Source organism: Cryptococcus neoformans (genome assembly GCF_000091045.1).
Source record: "Cryptococcus neoformans var. neoformans JEC21 chromosome 7 sequence".
Lineage (NCBI taxonomy): Eukaryota > Fungi > Basidiomycota > Tremellomycetes > Tremellales > Cryptococcaceae > Cryptococcus > Cryptococcus deneoformans.
Window position 1 is genome coordinate 632,221 of NC_006692.1, and position 14,175 is coordinate 646,395.

Sequence of the window (14,175 nt, forward strand, 5' to 3'; positions counted from 1 at the left end):
ACTCCGACGCGTCTTCCTTCGTTTTTCCAGCGGCGGCCTCGTCTCCCTCGTTCACCTCCTTGGCCATTTCCCCAAAAACGACCAACTTATTCCCCATAATGTCTTTCTTTTCAGACACCGACGACTCCCCACCACCACAGCCACCCTCTGATCGCGCCCCCACTGCGGCTGCTTCCTCTTTTACTGACCGCCTCCGCTCAACCATCTCTCCAGCCTTGTCTCGTCCTCCTCTGGGACAACCAATACCCTCATCCAGTTCGTATGGCGGCAGTGGAAGCGGATTAGGAAGGGAGGAAAGGGCAGTTTCCGAATTTGATGAAGAGGCTTATTATAGGGAATTAGGGATTGGGGATGATGACGAACCCGAAGTCCCCGGTACGCCGACTTCTAATGTATTCGACTCGCTTTCTCCATCCCGGAACTTCCATGGTATACCTCATGATGGCGCAGGCCATGAAAGAGTGGAAGCTGAATTTGGAATGCATCTTGGGGAGGGTAGCGCCACAAATTGGGAAGAAGTCGACGAAGAAATGGAGATTGAGGACATGGATGACGTGCGAAAGATGGGGTTGGTTTGGACCCGTGAGAGGGGCACAACAGACATTATGCCATGGGAGGGAGAGCTGGTGGACGCGCTGCTGGACAAGCTTGAGCAGCAGGTTATTATCACACTTTGTTTTAGTATAAGACGGCAACTGACGACAAAATGGTAGCAAAAAATGGTGTCCGCCCTTCGTTCAGATCCGCAAACCTCAGAAGAAGAACATTTCAAACTCATGTTGGTGCAGACAGAAATGGAACGAGTCAAGTATCTGGTGAGATCATATGTGAGAACGAGATTGCACAAGGTCTGTCACGTCATTTTATTGGGTCAACCATGATCTGATTGAAAACAGATTGAAAAGTTCTCGTACCATATCACTTTATCACCGGAGCTGCACAACTTGCTGTCCGGCGCGGAACTGTCACATGCTCAGAGGTACAACAATCTAGCCAAATCTATTTCATGTCCAGGCTGATACTACCCTTATGTAGATACACGGAACTGCTTCATACGCATTTTCAGCACTCTGTTCTCGACAGTTTACCCGAATCTTTCAGGAGACTGGACGAGACTTACGGCGACGGGACATCAATGGGTAAGGTATCTGTCCATGCCTGAAAAGAAAGGTGCTAAGGCTATTTTCAAGTGACAAAACCGAACAAGCAGATTCCGGTACTCATTTATGTGCGGAAAGATTGCGGAGAGATCAACCTAGAGAGGTGCGTTTTCCCTTGCTCAAGCGGCTGCATACTGACATGCAAGCACAGCGGTGAACAAGCCCTTTTGGCTAAAGGCACTACTCATCTGGTGAAGTACAGTCTCATAGAACGTTGGATCAATCTGGGATGGCTTGAAGTCTTATAATGCCCCATGCCATATATAGAATGCATATGTATTACACAGCCTTTCTAGGAGTCATTTTGCTTGGGAATGGATAAGTGTGATGTGCGTAAAGATGTAATAATTACAACAAGGAAATAATCAGGGATGACGCTCTTCTATAGTTCAGTCTTTGTCAGTCCCACTTTCCACTGCCCTTGCAATTTCCCGAGCTTGCTCTACCGCCCTGGCTTCTACTTCTACCTCCTGATTAATTCCCTCGTTTTCGTCTGCCGCTCTAATTTTTATCACTTCGTCAATCTTATGAAGTAAGTCATCCTATTTTTTGTCAGTGCCGGATGATTCATGATTTCAAAACACATACTAATCGATAAGGTTTGATGACGACTTCATCCATCCCGCTCGCCTTCGCCAGGTCGATTTGCGCTTGTCGAGCATTACCAGCTGGATGTACATAGTATATATAACGTAAGCAAATGAACAATTGAGTGACTGATCTCGACGACTTACTCAGAGCTATGATAAGGTTTTTCTTCAATTTTCCAGCATTTTCTTCTTCTCTGATATGCCCAACAGCAGTGAGACCGTCCATTACTATATACCATGTTCATTAGACACATAAATCTCACGGTAAGCTTCTGTGAACTCACCAGGCATCTCAAGATCCATGAGGACACAGTCAAACGCCTGGCCGTCAGGTTCATTTTCCATACTTGAGACTTTCCTGATCTTCTCAAGGGCTTCTAGGCCATTGTTTGCCACTATAAACCATCAGCACAGGCCATACCTCAGGCGGTTTGCATCACTGACCGTCGCAAGTCAGATTACAATGCTTCAGTTGCCTCGCCAGCACAGTTTGGTTGATCAGGTTATCTTCCACAATCAAGACATGAGGTTTTCTTCTTAAGCCAAAGTATCGTGCTGTGTTTCGCTGAGCCTTTATATTGGCTCGAAGACCATTACCCGTTGCAGGAGACGTTCGACATGTCTTGGCTTTTATGTAGAAGCGGAATGTGCTGCCTTTGCCCTTTTCACTGACAACTTCTATGCTGCCGCCCACTGTGTAACTGTCAGTTTAACATCTAAGTCAATAAATGAACACAAGCATACTTAATTCAGCCAATTCTGTCAAGCCACCATCAGCGATAGAGATCCTTTGGAAACGATGTTTTTACCCACTTCGACAGACAAACAATCCAAGGCCAGAGCCACCAAATATGGTGTGAGTTTTCGCTACACGACGAGAAATCAGTTCTGTTACCATTAGTCTTCCAACTACATACGAGAGACTTGTGAGAATCTTTGGAAAAGTTTTTGACATTCGTCTTCGGATAAACCGGGACCAGTGTCGGCGACTGTCAAGGTAAACTAGTCAGCTGCTCATACTCGATACTGCGGATAAACGTCATTTTACCTTCGAGAAAGACGAAGATCGGCATATCATCCTTAAGTACAGGAGGCTGAGAAAGGACATTTTTAGCTACCGCACAAGTTCCTTCTTCAGGTGGATCAAAACTGATATCGGTTCGAACTTCGATATGTCGAATAGCTTTGATGAAGAATTCAGCGACAACGCTTGATCTTTTAACTCGCAACGACTCACAGCTGGTGGCAGTGAAACGGATAGCGTTGGACAGTAAGTTTGTTGTGCTATTGCAGTTGTGAATGGTTGAACTTCGATGACTCTCATTGATTTGACTTACATTTGGTTGAGCCTTACCAAATCGGCCTTGACATAGCGAATTCCCAGGTTCTTATTGTTATCCCCAGTCTTGAGAGACAGCGATATTCTCTTCATCCTTGCTTCATTCTGGAAGATTGAAATGATGCTTTGAGCCTCTTTTGAGAGATCGAATTCGACATCAAACATCTGAAGCATATCTAGCCCGATCTAATCAGTGACATAGGCAAAGAGAAGTAGGGCTTCCACTATTTACCTAGCTGAATTCTTCCCAAGGAAAGTACATCATTACTGATCCTTTCTTGAGTAAGACCACATTGGTAGATGCTCTCAAGTGCTTCAAGATCCTCTTCGATATTGTTCATCAATTGGCGAGTAGGAGTGAAGGGCGTGTGATTATCCATAGCGATGTGGAGCTGTTCCTGCAAGGACAGAAGGTTGGTTTTGACTAGAGAGGAACAGTAAAGAAGCGCTAAATGTTAGTCACAGGCGAAGGACAGAAGAAAAGAACTTATCTGCATTACACTGCTGATAGGGTTTCGAATTTCATGGCTTCAGATAAACATCAGTAACTGGTTGAACGTGAAAAGGAAATATTACCGTACGATGTGATGTCAATGAGCAATTCCTGTTGTCGCTTCGCTTCCTCAGCATCCAGTCTACGTTGCTCGGCTTCTATCACCTGACGGCGTTGCGACTCCTCATGAGCTTTCCTTTCCGTGATGTCCGTCTGCAAGAACAGATAATTAGCCAGAGCGATTTACAATCCCACAAAAATTATATAATTCATAACGTACGACACATCCAAGCAGCCCCTGTGGTGTATAATTAGTGTCTAAGCGAGCAAAAGTTTAATCTGACGTACCTTGAGACCGACCGATCCATTAGAAATTGCGTCTAAACGAATGATTGTTCTATTATGTTGTTAGATGTTTCATCGAAATCAGGACGATGTACCTACACAGTGACTTAAGGAATCGAGCATCAGCGCACATAATTAGGTGTATAAAGAGGTTAACTCACTCCAACGGCCATTGGTATACTCCCAATCACCCATCAAAGACTTTTCCCGCGAGGTCAAGGCTTCTTTCCAAAACGCCCTAGCTGCTTCGCGCTCATGTGGGGCAATAATAACATCAATCCAGTCGACGACCGGTTCATTCATTGGGTAACCCGACACCTTGTACCTAATAACCCCCCGTGTAAGACATTGAAACACATGTGTACGTCTTATTTGACTCACCAAGCGCTATTGGCAAACGTGATGTTACCATTCTGGTCCGTTCGGAAGATGCCGACAGGGGAGACTGTGTTCCACCGAAATATGATCAGTAATCGTATAATTTGATTTTTATAAACTTACACTCTGCCAAAGCTCTTAGCTCTGCTGTTCGTTCTTCAAATGCTTCTTCGAGATGTCTACGCTTCTTGCCAAGTTGCAATCTATGATGGGTCAGGAAGCTCTAATTGCTGTCATTTCCGCTCCAACATACTGCATATGGGCACGAGCTACGATCTCTCGAGCACTGAATGGTTTCGCGAGATAGTCTAAGGAATTGCATTTAGCCATGTCACGGTGGGGAACAACCCGGAGGAATTCACCTTCGGCTCCAGCCATAATACCGTCAACTTTGGACTCATCGGCTCCACGAGCGGTCCTTTTACTGATGTCAGGCTGCAAGCATTTCAAACCTCCGGAAATCGACTCACAGCATTATTACGGGTACCATTTTGAGATCCTTGGATTCTTTCAAGGCCGCAAGGAATTCAAAACCATTAAGCTGTATGGTGCAGTAAGGTCAGTAACAACAACTGCTAAAAACCAAAATCAAACTCACGCGAGGCATCATAACATCGGAAATTATCAAATTAGGTATCGATTTATGACAGAGCTCCAAAGCTTCTTGGCCATCACGAGCTTCAACGACTTGGCAGTACTGACTGAAGATCGACTTCATGTAACGCCTTGTATCGGAGGAGTCTGCAACTATGTTAAGCATTGACGGAAGCAAAGAACTACAGAATACTGACCTTCTACAAGCATTATCACATCCTCTTTCTGGAAGTAGAGTGTATTGGGATCAATCGGCTTGCTACTACCCATTCCTGATGAATCACCAGTGAGGGCCGAGCTGGATTCGTCTGAAGAAACCACGCTGCCAGTTTCGCGATCTCGGACCCATTGCATAGCTTCGTCTACCAAACCCCGCCCATACGTTAATTGGGGCATGTTAGGCATTCGACCGGTATCAATGGCCTCAAAGGGCAAGTGGTCACTACCAATTCTACAGACAGTGTTAGTTACCAGCGCAAGGCGCATTCGACTTGGTCTTTGTTGACGGCTTACGGTATCTTGACTCTAAATGTTGAGCCATCTATAAACCTTGGAGTGAGCATGGTGCATATAATGAATCGTTGTACTTACGTGAGCCGTCAATTGACTCTTCCTCTGTGAAGCTTTCAATCTCGAGGGCGCCACCGTGGAGACTGATGAGTTCCTATGATAGATGAGGCCATTCAGTAACAAAGTCACCTTTACAGGTTATCAATGTTGGCTTACTTTCGTCAACGACAGTCCGATGCCGGTTCCCTCATGAGACCTGCTGACAGATTGCACCCGATGGAAGCGCTCGCCGATGAGATGGATGTCTGAGCCTACACATACGAATAAGTATGTTCCAATGCCAATCGTGGAACGACCTACGAGGAATACCGACACCACTATCTTGCACAATAAGAATCGCCTGGCCAGATGAGTAATAGAGCTTAATTTTGACGAAACCAGTCATCGTATACTTCATAGCGTTACCTATAATACCTTGATCAGAACGGTTTCCCAACTGTTAGCAAAACCTATGCCTCACCAATCAGGTTGAAAACGATTTTCTCCTATTTCAGAGTGACATTTTACATTAGCTAGAAACCTTAGTTTTAGCAAGTGTGCCTCACCCAGTGCTCAGGGTCGACAAATACGTTTTCGGGAGAAGTATCTACTTCGATGATATACTTGAGCTTGGCCTGCAAATTTGACTCAGTTGCCCGTACCAGCCAAATATAATCCGGCGCACCTTCTCAATCGTGGCCTTGAAAAGCAAGGCCAAATCTCTTGTCATGATACCCAGGTTGACAGGCCTAAACGTTCCTCTTAATCGACCAGCTTCTAGTCGACTAACGTCCATTAAGGTAGACACGAGACGCGATAAACGATGGCTTTACAATGACGATTCTGTTAAGAAATTGAAATATATGAGCAGACAACAGTACCTACAGGTTACGACGTGCCATTAACAGCATCTCTTTCTTAGGTCCATTTTTGGTCTCCATTAAAAGATCTTCGATTGGACCAGAGATAAGGGTCAGAGGTGTCCTATGGCATTGTCAGCAGGACTTCACCAAAGGAAAACCCAGAAACGAACCTTAGTTCATGACTGACGTTGGAAAACAGAAGACTCTGGAAAAAAAATGAGCACCACTCGCATGCTTACAAACCAACTTACTTTGGCACGATCTAATGCAGCTAATTCGTCTAGCCTTAGTCTCTCCGCCTCGTAAGAACGGACCGCCGCTATACCTGACGCCAGTTGCAACCTCAATCTATTTACTCTTTAGCAATATGTGATACGGTAGTCAACTAAATAGCTTACACATGCTAGAAAAATATTTAGTCATTTGTCTCATTGGTTGTAATTTTCAGTTGACTTACAATGAACGACTCATAGTCCTCATCAAAAGGTCTTCTGATGTTTAGGCCTAAGACCAACACTGCACTTGGTATGCCTTCCTCTGAATCACTGCTGATGGGTACCACAATCGCCGCGTTCGGTAGTTCATCCCAAACCCTTATGGGGTAATCCTTGATGAGGCCAGCAACGTCTTCCACCAGAATTAGACTCTTGCACTGCAACGCCTCTCGGATAGGCCAATGCTTGAGCTCGGGCGTAGGATGAGGCTCACTCTCCCCCGCGCCAGTACCTCCCAGAGGGATATGAGAAATTCCGCCAGTGGATGAAATCAGGGACATTGCTGGGGAGTTATTGAGACCCTGAGGGAAACGGTTGGTGGAACTGCCGCGTCTCTGGCGAATAGGGAAGGACATGGAAGACGGGGTAGATGGGTGGTTTTCAGGAATCCCAACTCTTCCTACCAGAGTCACGTCAACCTGGACTTCATTTGGATCACTCTTCGTGATTTCAGCAGTATTTGTCCCCTGTCCCTTCCCTTTTGCTGATGAAAAATATGATTAGCTCATGTCAATCTCACAGATCAGTGTGCTCACACGGTAAAGTAGGCTCGACTCGATACAAAGCAGCAAATGGAACATCTCGAGGGTTACTCTCTAAGATCTCACATACCGCAGCATTGAATTCGTCCATCGTTCTCGCAATCGCTACACATTCAGACTTCTATTAGTCTTCATCCTTTACATAACAATGCAACTTACACGTTCTCTGCCCCATTTCCCGTACTGTAGCAGTCCTCCTTTCCGCCAAAACTTTCTTTGTGGTACGGACAGTTGCATTCCACAAACCTCCAAAGGTTCCATCTTCCTGCAAAACAGGCACCCACATCCAGGTATGGTACTCTTCCCAGACACCCTCACCTTGATGAGGGAGTTGTTTGAAGAGTAAGAAATCTATATGAATGAAAGTCAGCCAGTCTTCTACCCGACACGTAAAACCACTACTTACCATCTTCCTTCCATATTGGAGTACCGCTAAGAACTAGTTCTGACAATGGACCAATTGAATTCCAGATCTCTGACCATGCAACAGGGCCTGACATTCCAAAAATGTCTGGATGTTTGTGAATCGCCTTGCCAAAGCATTATCAGCTTAGACAGTTAAATTATAATCGAGGACTCACTCGGGCATAGGGCTCATTGTAAATCAGGGTAAGCTCTTCGCCCCACCAAAGGCAGCACTGATGAGGGTAATTAAGTACCAAACCCACTGCACTATGTAAGCAACCTGTTCGCACCTTTTGATGGTGATATTTTACATACCAATGGTCTTTAGACTTTGCGACCACTGTTCTGGCGGACCCAGTGGCGTCTTCGACCAATCAGTCTGATCCATTAACACATCCACATTGGTTCTCGATTCCCCGTTGGCTTCGAGCTCTTGTATCTGGCGGCTAACTGTACCATCCCCATTGAACATCAACGGCGCAGAATGTTTCTTGCTGGGCGACAAGATGCCAAGGCCCTTGAGCTCATCGATTGGAGAGTTTTTTGCGGATGAAATGTTGTTTGGATCAGGGTTTGGCGTAAGAGATGATTGAGGAGCAGTACTGAGCGGCAAAGGAGGCGGGGATTGGGAGGGTGAAAGTATAGTGGTCTTGGGAATAGCAAGAGGATAATTGGACTTCGTGGCAGCCTCGTCCTGTACTCCCTGCAGCTTGGGGCTAGTCAATGGGCTTGACTGGAACGATGAGTTGGGTACAAAGAGGGACTTGGGTACAGTTGTAATAATCACAAAAGAATGCGTGTTCATCGGCGCCTTTAAACCGCCTGCACCTAATCTCGTGACGGGTACGATTGTCTTTGTAAATTCCAGAGTCACCGTCCCGGGGTTCACTAGCTCAATTGTTACTGTCGCAGGGTTGCTCTGCATCCCTTCCTCCACTTCAATCCCTGTCAACTCACTCGAGTTGGACAAATGGTCAGATTTAGTTGAGCGGTCTTCGTAGGGATGTTCAGGAGCCCAGAAATCTTCTGGCGGTTGAAGCATTTGACCTTGTCCAGGATCGGCCGAATGAAGCATTTGAGCTGCAGAGAACTCCGATGATGATTGATTTGAAATCATTTTTGCCAGCGCTTCCGGTATCCCCACACCAACAGCCTTTGCAACATGGGCGATCTGCTCCTTCCCGTTTCCTGTAGCTTCTTTGACACCTCCAATCCAATTCCCAAGTTTTCGTGCTTCTCTCACATTGAGGCAATTCAACAATGACTGGTCATTGGTCAGGTTTCTCCACTTTTCATTCGCCCAAACGATGTCGAATGGCTGCGATGTTCCGTGGTCCGCACGTGTAAATGGTTTGGGTGCTTCTGTATTGAACGAGGGCGATGGAAATTCGTCCAACTCTTCCTGAGAAGGTTGTGAAGGCGGCTGTATAGGGACCAAAAGTACCAAGGATGGGTAGGGATAGGACTGCAAGGGACGTTAATATACGTGAGGGTGAGTGGGCAGACGTACCTCGAGATACCGTGTAGGCAGCGTCGAGTAGTCAATGCTGCCGTTTTCTAACATGACTGACGTTCCCCATGGGTCTTCCAAAGTGGTGAGGGGGTTGATAATGAATGAACTGAGAAAGGAAGCGAGAGAAAGCTGCGAAAAAGTGAAAAATTGGATTGTTCGATCGTGAGTGTAGCAAGGAAGAATCAATAATGAGTAATGAACATATTTCTCGGCGAAAATAAAGCTGGGCGGCGGTATGTAACAGACGTCAAAAGCTCAGGCACCACAGCACATAATAACATAAATAAATTCATACTGGCTGATGATGACATTCATCCGCCTTCCCCGGGCTCATTGGTGAGCTTCGTGCAAAACTTTCCTGCAGTAATGTAGAGGAACAAGCAAACAGGCCTTACCCCCCCCAGGTCAACGGTACCCGTATTTTTAGCAATGCGCTTCAAAAAAACATACACTTCAATTCGTGAGGAGGAAAAGGATCCGTACCTACGTCCAGAACGCAGAGCGAACAACGCATTTTCGTCATTATTGGTACCAGACTGCTGCTGTTTTACATCGGTACCTTTTTTGTCGTAATTTATTAGGGAAGATCGCACACCGATCTCCGCGGCCGTTTTTAACCGATTTTCATGGAAATCGGCGATTTGGCTGGCTGTGAACACCCAAGAGGACTTCTTGACTCTGCAAGAATGCCCCCAAACATCACATTCTTTGAAGAGTGATGAGCTCAACTATTATTATGCAGCGACCATCATCCATGAGATCTTATAATTCATAAATGATAACATGACCTTAACACTTTCGTCATTCATCTCATGCCATCCGATCACTTGTTGGCTCATCATTGTGCCCTTCACTTTTCATCTTCCTGATCGTCGCCAGTGGTGGACCGACATATGATTCTTCCGCCAAATGGGTTATAACTGTGAGCCCGCCTATGTGATCCTACACAGGGAGAACATAATAAACATTTTCAAAGGTCAGACCCGCACCTCTGTGAGACTACTCATTGGTATAACAGTCAGGCGTCCTAGTATCCGCTGTTTCCAGTCCGCTCAATACTGAGCCTGTACATCGATCTCACTAGAATTATGTCAAAATTGAGTTCTTGAAATCTCAGCCATAGCCCACGTCTGTCGGTTGCTGGGTAAGAGGAACACTTTACATGGTAGTTTATACAACAAACATTGGCTGGGATAGAAGATGTATACCGTGATCACTTGTCTCTCTCCAAAGGATCTTTTTGGGCGATCGTGTTTCCAACATGTTCTCTGATGGCCGCCCAGGGATTTTGCTGAAATGCTGGATGTTTCATCACGGCTGGAATCCTCTTCGAACTTTCCTGGCTGTTCAAGAGTCAGTTAAATTCCTCGCCTCTAGATTCCACGACCTACACGATGTTTTTTCGCTTTTTCTCTCCCAATGTCTTTCCCTTACCGCTTCCGATTTTCCTCTTTTCTTTCTCTTTCTCTAATCGTGCCCTTCTTTCTTCTTCTCTCTCCTCCTTCGTTTTTACTCTCTTTTCCTCCTTGAGGGCAACAACTTGAGCAGGTTTGAGATCTTCGTCAGGAAGCACACCCTCCAATGCAGTTTCAAGAGACCCAAGGCCGCCGGCAAGGTTACGAGCTTTGCGTTTTTGTCGACGAAGGTGGGATTTGGATGGAATGAAGTAAGGGTGGGGAGCTTTGCCTGTGCCCATAATCTGGTATTAGTAGAGCAAGCAAGCCGTATTGGGATTATCCATACCTGATATGGTGTCAGCAGGTTGGGGAGGCAAAAGTAATCCTTTTTTGCCTTTGGGCCGTTCCTGCTCTACCAACGTGGGCACAGGTTGAAGAACGACCGCCTAATTAACGATTAGCAAACGGGTTCCAGCCTACTCGTCACGAGCTGCCATAGAGAATCTTACTGGTTCCGCTGTGATCTCGACATCGGCTGAAAATCCTTGTTGGACATCAGGCCTTGGAAGAGAGACCGCAGACGTATGATGACGGATCTTAGCGCGTCCGATCCGTGGCTTTTTGAGCCATTATAGTTAGCAGCCAGCCGAAATCCGCACTAGTAGTGCTTACCATGGGGAAAAATGACGGTGCGCGTTGCAATTTATAGAAGTATATGCTTCAAAACAAGTCCTTTCAATGAAGGCAGTGATAATAATAAGCTATAAGTTCGTCGAAGATTTGCGCGATGCTGCGTGCGTGCCGAGGTGCAGTGTACGCTGAGAAATTATTCTTCTGCTGGTCGACTTCCTAATAAATGTAAATTGTTGGCTTCGTATGAGGTGGAGGTGATGGAAGTTTTTTAACTTAATTAATGTACCAATAAGGCTTTTTTAATCCCCGATTTCATCAAATGTCAAATGTCGAGTCTCGCGACGGAAAAGTCAAGGTTGTCGGTCACCATTCGACCAACCATCGTTTTGTTTTCTCCTTTCGTTGCAATCAAGTCTCTCCTGAGTGATTATCCCCTTTTGCTACTAAAAACTTATACTGCATAGCATTTCGGGGAATACAAATGGGTCAAATCATAAAAATTGAAAACACCGGACGGTCAATGCTGCGCTGGATACAAAAAGAAATCGCCATGCATATTTAGAATGTGATAGCAACAGATTAACGCTTGACCCAGGTGTACTATTGAGGAACTTCGGTCAGCAAGGACGAGTAGCTTGACGACAAAAGTGCACTTACTCCTTTCCTGGCCTTGGCCCTGTTTGTTTTCTTCCTCTCCACCATTCTAGTGTCCCTCATAAGAGCACCATCTGAAAGACCGTCAGTACATTATCCAAATGCAGATCAACAGAGGTTCGTCCTTACCTGCCCTGAGCACATCTGTTGAGTCTTCTCTAAGAATGGTCAAAGCCCTAGCTACACCGAGGGCAACCGCGCCGGCTTGACCAGAAACGCCACCACCGCAGGCAAAAGCGAAGATATTGTACGCGCCTAGAAGGCCAGTCAACCTCAACGGACGAAGAATGGTTTCTCGGTCAATGAGACGGGGGAAGTAGGTGGAAATCGGCTGGTGGTTGATAAGAATCTCAGAGGTGGGAAGAGTAGGGACGTCGGTAGAAGAGCTTTCGGCTGATTGAAGGAAAGGAGGAGCCGACGGGTTGGGGATCATCCATACTCTTGCGCTGGACGTCTTCTTCCTTCCCATGGCATATGCCCTCCCAAATTCGTCCAGCTTTCTTTTTTCTTTCTTTTCTTTGACGTCCTTCTTCCCCTCAGCCATGCCGGCTCGTTCGTACCTCTCCACCGCGGCGTCAATCTTGGCAGCTAAGTCAGGATAGCCAGCGAGTTCGCTCACGTGCCGAAGGTTATGCAGCTCGCTGAGGAGGTCCATAACCTGGCGGAGGGTGCTAGTCTTGAGCTTGACCTGGAAGATAGAGGACAGCTCTTCAGGGGAAACCCAAGCTGCCCTTGGAGGAGTAACATGAGGAAGATCGGTAGGGAGAGGGTAAATATGCGCTTCACGAAGAACTGCTGTCGTATTCTTGACTGTGGAAGATAAGGAAACGAGAGCTTCGTGGAACTCAGGTCGGCCAGTGAAGAACTGGGATGATTCTGGGCGAGGTTTGCGTCGCGGAGGGGCATAGTCATTTGATGGAGGAGAATAAGGGGAAATTGTCGCGTAGCTCCTGCTGAATGAGGCAGCGAGAGATCGCAGCGACCGTATTGAAGAAGTAGAAGGGAAAGTCATCCCGGCGTATGGCTGTTTTGGGGCTACAGCAAGTCGTTGTATCGACCGAACGGGAGGGTAGCGTGCTGAAGAAGAAGGAAGCGACGAATGGTGGTGGCTTCTTTGTTGATAATCCTCGTCGACTTTTTCCGAGCGATTGCCACATCATGATTGTTCAGGCACAGCCAGCACTAACTACGGTCATCGCCGCCTTTCTCCCATCCACCATCATGTTGTATGTTGTCATCATGGCATCTCGCGATCCTTGTTGATGATGCGTGCGAGCTTGCCTCCGCCGCTTCACGCTTCGTCTATCTGATAACACGAGCAAAGGACCCTTTTGGACCTTTTTGAATCCTAATAGGCAACTACTACCTCTTTAGCTAACGATGGACGTCGACAAAACTACTCTCTCAGTGGAGCAACGAATGGACCAAAAGTTGAGATCGAGTTTGGAGATACATCACTTGGTATGTGGTTTGCCTGATAGGTGGATATTTGTTTCTCTTGCTGATTTATTTTGAAGGAATTTGTTGATACTTCGGGCAACTGTGGAATGTCTTATGCCGTCACCATCGTGTCCCCTAATTTTGCAAAAAAGATTACGTTGCAAAGACACAAGCTTGGTGAGCTGCCAATCGTAAACTAATGACCATCGCTGATGTGAACATAGTGAACCAAATACTTGCGGAAGAGATTGCTCAGCTTCATGCTTTCTCTCAAGTCAGTATTCCTATGAGTTGGTGCAACTGAAATGAAACTGACTACTACATCACCAAAGAAAACACTCACTCCTGAGCAATGGGAGAAAGAAAAAACCAAATAGGGTGATTTGATAGGTCAGCAAGCATGAGTAATTTAGTAGGGTGAGGATAGATTGCAGCGTTCATATGTATCATATCATAGCTTGAATCCTGTGTGTCAAAATCGACTGCATCGTGCGTCGAATTTGTGAACATTGGAGTCAGTCAATTTTATTGTCCATTCCTTTCCTGTGCACTGCAAAGCGGAATAGCCATGGTGCGGGTAGTCTTATATTTATGCTGTAGGATTGTATTATTAGGGTTTGGTTATTAGTTGTACTGACTCTCAAACTTTGAATTTGGCGGTTAAATGCGTCGATCTGATCCCGTTGTATTTTATTTTTTCCGAGGGATTCCGCCTTCGGTCATGTGCGCTTGATTTGATGCCGCTTCCATTTGGCCAGCGCCCACATACCCGCCCGCCGTGCTTTG

The 14,175-nt window shown here is 46.2% G+C and overlaps 5 protein-coding genes across 5 annotated transcripts; 2 read left to right on the plus strand and 3 right to left on the minus strand.

Moving 5' to 3' along the window:
* The first annotated feature begins 37 nt into the window (after positions 1-37).
* Positions 38-1,455, plus strand: CNG02235 (hypothetical protein). The gene is made up of 6 exons (XM_024658624.1): positions 38-659; positions 714-848; positions 897-979; positions 1,036-1,139; positions 1,191-1,263; positions 1,312-1,455. Exons 1-6 carry the CDS (start codon positions 99-101, stop codon positions 1,406-1,408), a joined length of 1,053 nt encoding a protein of 350 aa, XP_024514546.1. The 5' UTR covers positions 38-98; the 3' UTR covers positions 1,409-1,455.
* On the minus strand, positions 1,416-9,450 carry CNG02240 (protein-histidine kinase, putative). Its single transcript, XM_024657553.1, has 42 exons — positions 9,263-9,450; positions 8,068-9,217; positions 7,929-8,014; positions 7,754-7,877; positions 7,507-7,698; positions 7,342-7,452; positions 6,769-7,289; positions 6,710-6,714; positions 6,563-6,659; positions 6,482-6,516; positions 6,334-6,432; positions 6,134-6,275; positions 6,015-6,083; positions 5,930-5,954; positions 5,770-5,874; positions 5,626-5,720; positions 5,491-5,563; positions 5,413-5,440; positions 5,097-5,350; positions 4,904-5,046; positions 4,776-4,846; positions 4,668-4,723; positions 4,559-4,613; positions 4,429-4,508; positions 4,309-4,372; positions 4,089-4,252; positions 4,027-4,033; positions 3,931-3,979; positions 3,863-3,880; positions 3,671-3,795; positions 3,581-3,617; positions 3,322-3,526; positions 3,088-3,265; positions 2,799-3,034; positions 2,668-2,739; positions 2,564-2,617; positions 2,495-2,509; positions 2,195-2,443; positions 2,035-2,145; positions 1,895-1,978; positions 1,749-1,828; positions 1,416-1,702 (listed from the first exon to the last, which is right to left on the minus strand). Exons 1-42 carry the CDS (start codon positions 9,314-9,316, stop codon positions 1,550-1,552), a joined length of 5,571 nt encoding a protein of 1,856 aa, XP_024513230.1. The 5' UTR covers positions 9,317-9,450; the 3' UTR covers positions 1,416-1,549.
* Positions 9,451-10,050: 600 nt separating this feature from the next.
* On the minus strand, positions 10,051-11,491 carry CNG02245 (hypothetical protein). The gene is made up of 5 exons (XM_024658625.1): positions 11,335-11,491; positions 11,172-11,279; positions 11,009-11,108; positions 10,657-10,951; positions 10,051-10,608 (listed from the first exon to the last, which is right to left on the minus strand). Exons 1-5 carry the CDS (start codon positions 11,335-11,337, stop codon positions 10,479-10,481), a joined length of 636 nt encoding a protein of 211 aa, XP_024514547.1. The 5' UTR covers positions 11,338-11,491; the 3' UTR covers positions 10,051-10,478.
* A 249-nt stretch (positions 11,492-11,740) lies between these two features.
* Positions 11,741-13,032, minus strand: CNG02250 (hypothetical protein). Its single transcript, XM_024657554.1, has 3 exons — positions 12,079-13,032; positions 11,953-12,023; positions 11,741-11,895 (listed from the first exon to the last, which is right to left on the minus strand). Exons 1-3 carry the CDS (start codon positions 12,959-12,961, stop codon positions 11,875-11,877), a joined length of 975 nt encoding a protein of 324 aa, XP_024513291.1. The 5' UTR covers positions 12,962-13,032; the 3' UTR covers positions 11,741-11,874.
* A 134-nt stretch (positions 13,033-13,166) lies between these two features.
* CNG02260 (hypothetical protein) lies at positions 13,167-13,857 on the plus strand. Its single transcript, XM_571952.2, has 4 exons — positions 13,167-13,410; positions 13,467-13,566; positions 13,614-13,663; positions 13,722-13,857. Exons 1-4 carry the CDS (start codon positions 13,330-13,332, stop codon positions 13,764-13,766), a joined length of 276 nt encoding a protein of 91 aa, XP_571952.1. The 5' UTR covers positions 13,167-13,329; the 3' UTR covers positions 13,767-13,857.
* Positions 13,858-14,175: the final 318 nt, after the last annotated feature.